Below are 7,500 nucleotides of genomic sequence, written 5' to 3'. Positions count from 1 at the left end.
ACACACACACACGCAAAGACACATACACACACGCACAGACACACACACAGGTACACACACGCACAGATAGATATACACAGACATACACACACACACACACACACACACACACACACACACACACACACACACACACACAGACACACAGGTACACACACGCACAGACACACACACAGACACACAGGTACACACACGCACAGATACACACTCACACACGCACAGATAGATATACACAGACATACACGCACACAGGAGCGCGCACACACACACACACACACACACAGATACACACACACAGACACACACACAGAGACATACACACACAGATACACACACAGACACACAAACACACACAGATACACACACACACAGATACAAAAACACACAGAGACACACACTCACGCACAAACATACACAGACACACACACATGCACAAACACACAGACACGCACACAGACGTACACGCACAAACACACACGCACAAACACACACAGGGCTGGGCGATATGGTTGAAAACTGTATAACGATATAAGTTTTTCATATCGGTCGATATCGATAATTATTTATATTTTTTATGACCTATTTAAAAAAAGGACCAGTAGAAAAATATATTAAATTTAAACATTTTTATTTTAAACTTAACCCTGCTCTGATTATAATCCCCTCAGTTATAAAAGCAGAAATGTCAACACAACCATGGAAAACACTCAAATAATTAAAATGTAAACAGGTCTAAAATCACAATGAACACTTAACAATTATCTCTTAACATTAAGGTGCAAAATTAAAGAATAAGTAAGAAGTGCTTAATAAAGTGTCATAAAATAGTGCAAAGTGTTAAATATAAGAAACCTGAGAAGGAACTATTTTCTGCAGGTTTAGTGCTAGGTTGGTAACCTGGCTTCTGGACAGTGCTCCGCATGTCTGGCTCCGTTATTTCTTTGTAGCGTTTAGTAAAGTGCTGATGCAGAGTACCTCTCCATGGTGGTCTGCTGCTTGTAGTGTTTAGTAAGGTGCTGATGCAGAGTACCTCTCCATGGTGGTCTGCTGCTTGTAGTGTTTAGTAAGGCGCTGATGCAGAGTACCTCTCCATGGTGGTCTGCTGCTTGTAGTGTTTAGTAAGGTGCTTATGCAGAGTACCTCTCCATGGTGGTCTGCTGCTTGTAGTATTTAGTAAGGTGCTGATGCAGAGTACCTCTCCATGGTGGTCTGCTGCTTGTAGTGTTTAGTAAGGTGCTGATGCAGAGTACCTCTCCATGGTGGTCTGCTGCTTGTAGTGTTTAGTAAGGTGCTTATGCAGAGTACCTCTCCATGGTGGTCTGCTGCTTGTAGTATTTAGTAAGGTGCTGATGCAGAGTACCTCTCCATGGTGGTCTGCTGATTGTAGTATTTAGTAAGGTGCTGATGCAGAGTACCTCTCCATGGTGGTCTGCTGCTTGTAGTGTTTAGTAAGGTGCTGATGCAGAGTACCTCTCCATGGTGGTCTGCTGATTGTAGTATTTAGTAAGGTGCTGATGCAGAGTACCTCTCCATGGTGGTCTGCTGCTTGTAGTGTTTAGTAAGGCGCTGATGCAGAGTACCTCTCCATGGTGGTCTGCTGCTTGTAGTGTTTAGTAAGGTGCTGATGCAGAGTACCTCTCCATGGTGGTCTGCTGATTGTAGTATTTAGTAAGGTGCTGATGCAGAGTACCTCTCCATGGTGGTCTGCTGATTGTAGTATTTAGTAAGGTGCTGATGCAGAGTACCTCTCCATGGTGGTCTGCTGATTGTAGTGTTTAGTAAGGTGCTGATGCAGAGTACCTCTCCATGGTGGTCTGCTGATTGTAGTATTTAGTAAGGTGCTGATGCAGAGTACCTCTCCATGGTGGTCTGCTGCTTGTAGTGTTTAGTAAGGCGCTGATGCAGAGTACCTCTCCATGGTGGTCTGCTGCTTCTATTGTTTGGTAAGGTGCTGATGCAGAGTACCTCTCCATGGTGGTCTGCTGCTTGTAGTGTTTGGTAAGGTGCTGATGCAGAGTACCTCTCCATGGTGGTCTGCTGCTTGTAGTGTTTAGTAAGGTGCTGATGCAGAGTACCTCTCCATGGTGGTCTGCTGCTTGTAGTGTTTAGTAAGGTGTTGATGCAGAGTACCTCTCCATGGTGGTCTGCTGCTTGTAGTGTTTAGTAAGGTGCTGATGTAGAGTACCTCTCCATGGTGGTCTGCTGCTTGTAGTGTTTAGTAAGGTGCTGATGCAGAGTACCTCTCCATGGTGGTCTGCTGCTTGTAGTGTTTAGTAAGGCGCTGATGCAGAGTACCTCTCCATGGTGGTCTGCTGCTTGTAGTGTTTAGTAAGGTGCTGATGCAGAGTACCTCTCCATGGTGGTCTGCTGATTGTAGTATTTAGTAAGGTACTGATGCAGAGTACCTCTCCATGGTGGTCTGCTGCTTGTAGTGTTTAGTAAGGCGCTGATGCAGAGTACCTCTCCATGGTGGTCTGCTGCTTGTAGTGTTTGGTAAGGTGCTGATGCAGAGTACCTCTCCATGGTGGTCTGCTGCTTGTAGTGTTTGGTAAGGTGCTGATGCAGAGTACCTCTCCATGGTGGTCTGCTGTTTGTAGTGTTTAGTAAGGTGCTGATGCAGAGTACCTCTCCATGGTGGTCTGCTGCTTGTAGCGTTTAGTAAAGTGCTGATGCAGAATACCTCTCCATGGTGATCTGCTGCTTGTAGTGTTTAGTAAGGCGTTGATGCAGAGTACCTCTCCATGGTGGTCTGCTGTTTGTAGTGTTTAGTAAGGTGCTGATGCAGAGTATCTCTCCATGATGGTCTGCTGTTTGTAGTGTTTAGTAAGGTGCTGATGCAGAGTACTAATCCATGGTGGTCTGCTGTTTGTAGTGTTTCGTAAGGTGCTGATGCAGAGCACCTCTCCATGGTGGTCTGCTGCTTGTAGTGTTTAGTAAGGTGCTGATGCAGAGTACCTCTCCATGGTGGTCTGCTGCTTGTAGTGTTTAGTAAGGCGCTGATGCAGAGTACCTCTCCATGGTGGTCTGCTGCTTGTAGTGTTTAGTAAGGCGCTGATGCAGAGTAACTCTCCATGGTGGTCTGCTGCTTGTAGTGTTTAGTAAGGCGCTGATGCAGAGTACCTCTCCATGGTGGTCTGCTGCTTGTAGTGTTTAGTAAGGCGCTGATGCAGAGTACCTCTCCATGGTGGTCTGCTGCTTGATCCGTGTTGCAGCTGCAGATGTTGTTGGATGTTGATGGCGAATACGGCTGTGCTCCAAAGTGTGAGCGCGGCTAAAGTGGTAAAACAAGTTTATGGTATTACCAGTGTTGGTCTGACGACATTGGTCTGACTACGGTCAGACTTATAAAATCCCCAAAACTCCCATACTGACTTTTCCTGTTTTATCAACAATTTCCTCGCTCGCTGCGGCACTCACTTTCCACTCCATGCCGCCGGTTCTGTTATTGAAGAACACGAGACAGCGATGTGGCGCAACCAAACATGATACTGTTACATGATTGGCTGTTAGAGTGTCACTCCCCACGTTGCTAGGTTACCAGAGAGTGAGGGCCTTTGTTCATGCAACCAAACTCGCTTCAAAACCTCTGGTTTCTTCTGATGAAGAAAAACAAGTTATCGAACGTTTTATCGACCGCATTTTCTATTGATATTGATTATGTGTCTATCACGATACATATCGTTTTATCGCCCAGCCCTAACACACACACACATACAAACACACAGACATGCACACAGACACACACACAGCACACACGCACAAACACACACAGACACACACTCACTCCAGCCCTGCTATTCTGTTAAAGAGATAGACACACAGTATTGTTTATCGCTGGCTAAAAAGTCTTTGGGGGGCAACATAATGTCCTCTATGAGGGGAACACCCTGTAAAACACACACACACACACACACACACACACACAGAACGACTACTGAACTGAACTGGAACCAGCAAACAGAAGAGAACGGTCGAGCGAATCAGGATGAAGTGATGGTGGAGTTGAGCCATGTGGGAGCTACATGAAACATCAGGCAGAATATTTTTAGTTGCTTCTTCCAGCGCCTGTCTCTCCATCTCTCTCTCTCTCCCTCTCTCTCTCTCTCCGCTCTCAGCCTGAGAGGAAGAGGAGGAGGAGGAGGAGGAGGATGAGAGGATCAGGCAGGGGGGAAACAGTGGAGTAAAACAGAGCAGAACAGAGTCGATCGTCTCTCCTCTCGCTGAGATTATTCTGACTTTAGTCGGCTTTCGTTGGGCGTCTTTGCCGTTTTCTCTGCCCTGAATTCGCCACCGAAGACGTCTCTTCTCTGGAAGTTGTCGAGGGAACTGATGTAGAAGACGAAACGTCAGGAGACACGTGAAGACGCCGCGGCACGAGTCGCATTTTTCGGAGCGCTAACGGGGAACCGATCGCAGATGATCCAGCAGACGTGCAGCTTGCATCGGTGAGCCGAAGAAAAGCCTGAGACGGGAACAGGATCCGGCTGAGTTACTCGGCGTGCATTGCGGCTTTTTTCACCCGTATAACGTGCGGCTTGTGTTTTGCCGTGTCCAAAAGCGAGGTATCGTGGCTGTTTTGAAAACGTCATCCTGAGACTCAAAAAAGACTTCCAAACTCCTGATTTATTTATTCAGCACGCGTCAATAATTCATCGGAACAAATGGAGTTTTTCTTTTTCTTCTTCATAACTGGAGAGGCTCAAACTTTCTGCAGGTTCCAGGACGTTTGATATAGGCTTGGAAGCGACACACACACACAAAGACGCACACACACACAAACACACAGACACACCCAGACAAACACACACACACACAAACACACACACACACACACACACACACACACACACACACACACACACACACACACACACACACAGACACCCAGACACACACAGACATACGGCGCTTGTTTGGTCACCTTTGGTGCACCAACACACAGACACGCACACACACACACACACACACACACACAGACACACACACACACACACACACACACACACACACACACACACACACACACACACACACACACACACACACACACACACACACACACACACACACACACACACGCGCACGCACACACATACACATACACAAACACACAGACACACACACACATACGCAAACACACAGACACACGCACGCACGCACACACAGACACACACACACAGAGACACACACACATAGTGCGTCTCACTATCTTTGTGGGGACCTGTCATTGACATAATGCATTCCCTAGCCCCTTACCCTCACCTTATCCATCACAACTAAATGCCTAACCTTAACCCTTACCCTCACCCTAACCATAACCACACAGACACACAAACACACACACTCAGACACATACACAAACACACACAGTTTCCAGGACGTTTCGTCCATTTGATCGCCTTGGAAGCGGCCAAAAGTTCCAATACTTTTTACAGAAGCTTTTTGTTACGTTAATAATTCTCCATCGGAAGGAGATTTCATGGTTTCTTGTGAATGATGATTGAAGCATCGTCGCCTCCTCGGCTGTAAACAGAAGCTACAGGATGTGAACTCACATCTTCTGACTAATACATAACCTGAAAAACATCCATATTTAGCGATCGCTTCCCCTGGATGTGTCTTATCGTGGGAGCTCACTCACGTGGAGATCCTTCCTCAGAAATGCCGTCTATGATGAGACTACCGTGCATCACACACACGGGATGTACTTTGCTTCGATTTTGACACTTTTAATGATTCTTTAAAGGTCCAATGTGTGGGAATTTCTCCCATCAGCGTTGAGATCATATATCCCACGTATTACAGCTACGGTAGCCTTCATGCTTCAAAAAGCCGGTCTCTCGTGCCCTTTTCAAGAAGACTCCTGTTCCTGAAATTTGGATTCTGAATACGTGTGGTCCTCCATGTTTTCCTTCTTCAAACCTGGCCGGGGGGCCGGGAAGCTACGATACCCATTAGCAGCGTTAGCAGCAGCTGTGAGTTTATCATGTGACAGTGAAAACGCGAAAGGTGGAGCAGTATGTCCTGTATGTCCCTTACCGGCTAATGTATTTCAAGATGGCCCGAGAATATGGAGCGTCTACCCCAGTTCATGCAAACGCTAATGTGAAATTTCAAGCCAAAAGGAATACTTGGAATTGATGGTGGTGGTAAATATTCATTAAAAAAAGGACAAGTTTGTGAATGTGCAACACAGATTTTAAAGATGAACAACTGAACACGTTACACACTCTGACTTTTAAGTGTCTTTTGTAAGTCAACACATGTAGGTTTTCTCTTTCTAATCATGGAGTGAGAAAGTGACCCTTCTACGCTCGGTGGATTCTACCGTTCAGACCGTTTCCGAGTGTTTCCCGACCCTCCCCCTGGCCTCGGCGAGCAGAGCAGGTTGTTCGGTAGTTCCTCGGTGGCTCCGCCCACCTCTCGGGCGGGGAGATGGCGGCGGCCATCGCCAGCTCCCTGATCCGCCAGCGGCGTCAGGCACGCGAGACCAACAATGAGAAGGTCGCCACCAACAAGAGACGCACCAGTCCCACCAAAGACAAAGTCTCGCTGTGTGAGAGAAACATCTTCAGCGTCTTCAGCAAAGTTCGCTTCTGCAGCGGGAAGAAAAGGCCGGTACGCCGGAAACCAGGTGGGTTCAAAGACTCCCGACAAGTGGTTTCCCGTAAGGCAGTGTTTCTCTAATCAGGGTACGTGTCCCCCCTAGGGGTACTCTGAAGGACGGCAGGGGGTAGGTGTCCCCCTAGGGGTACTCTGTAGGACTGCAGGAGGTCTGTGTTCCCCTAGGAAAACTCTATAGAACTGCAGGGCTACGTGTCCCTCTAGGGGTACTCTGGAGGACTGCATGGGTACGTGTCCCCCTATGGGTACTTTTAAAATGATTCCGATTCTTAAACCGATTCTTGAAAAACTGAAAAATGACATCAAAGATGTAATATGTCTACTAGCGATCACATGCAGTGAGTGGTTAATATGCTTTTACGTCCGTTTTGGTGAGCCCAGAGGGGAAAATATTTCAATCCACACATCAAGTGGAACCGAAATGAGGAACCCAATGTAGTCTATATTAGGGATGCACCGAATCCAGATTTTTGGGGTTTCGGCTGAATACTGAATCCACTGGTTAAGATTCTGCTGACTCCTCCTCCCATCCTCAGTCCATGAACACACTAAACACGTGAATGAAGTAAACAGTGACTGTCCTTCCTTTGCCGTTCCTGAAGTTGCTGCATTCTGGCTGCTGTCTGGAGATTCCTTCATGAACAACTCGTATTCTTCCAGATGTTTCAGACCAGATGTTGTAGCAGCGGCCATGTTGTGTATTGCTTAGGGTCCTCGCCACCACCAGACCAATCAGCATTGAACAGATTGAGCATGTAGCTGGACTTGAACGGCCTTCTTTTGACTGAAAGTACTGCAAGTTCCATGTCCACTTTCTCACAGCCTACTGCATTGAGCGCTCCACCTACGTAAACACCTTCCCATAATCAACGGCGC

The 7,500-nt window shown here is 47.1% G+C and overlaps 1 protein-coding gene across 3 annotated transcripts in view; it reads left to right on the top strand.

Moving 5' to 3' along the window:
- The window catches only part of LOC114552434 (fibroblast growth factor 12), a 63,188-nt gene that overhangs the window by 41,548 nt on the left and 14,140 nt on the right, over positions 1 to 7,500 (top strand). The window contains exon 1 of one of the 3 annotated variants that reach the window (XM_028573221.1): positions 6,436 to 6,634. The exons of the other annotated variants lie outside the window; for them this stretch is intronic. Within the exon in view, the coding sequence (XP_028429022.1) occupies positions 6,436 to 6,634 (199 nt within the window). Of the gene's footprint in view, positions 1 to 6,435; positions 6,635 to 7,500 lie in introns of those variants that run through there. 3 annotated transcript variants of the gene reach the window in all.

Source organism: Perca flavescens, chromosome 3 (assembly GCF_004354835.1).
Source record: "Perca flavescens isolate YP-PL-M2 chromosome 3, PFLA_1.0, whole genome shotgun sequence".
In the NCBI taxonomy this organism is placed as follows: Eukaryota; Metazoa; Chordata; class Actinopteri; order Perciformes; family Percidae; genus Perca; species Perca flavescens.
The sequence above is the reverse complement of the archived record's forward strand: the minus strand, read 5'-3'. Positions and strand labels throughout refer to the sequence as shown.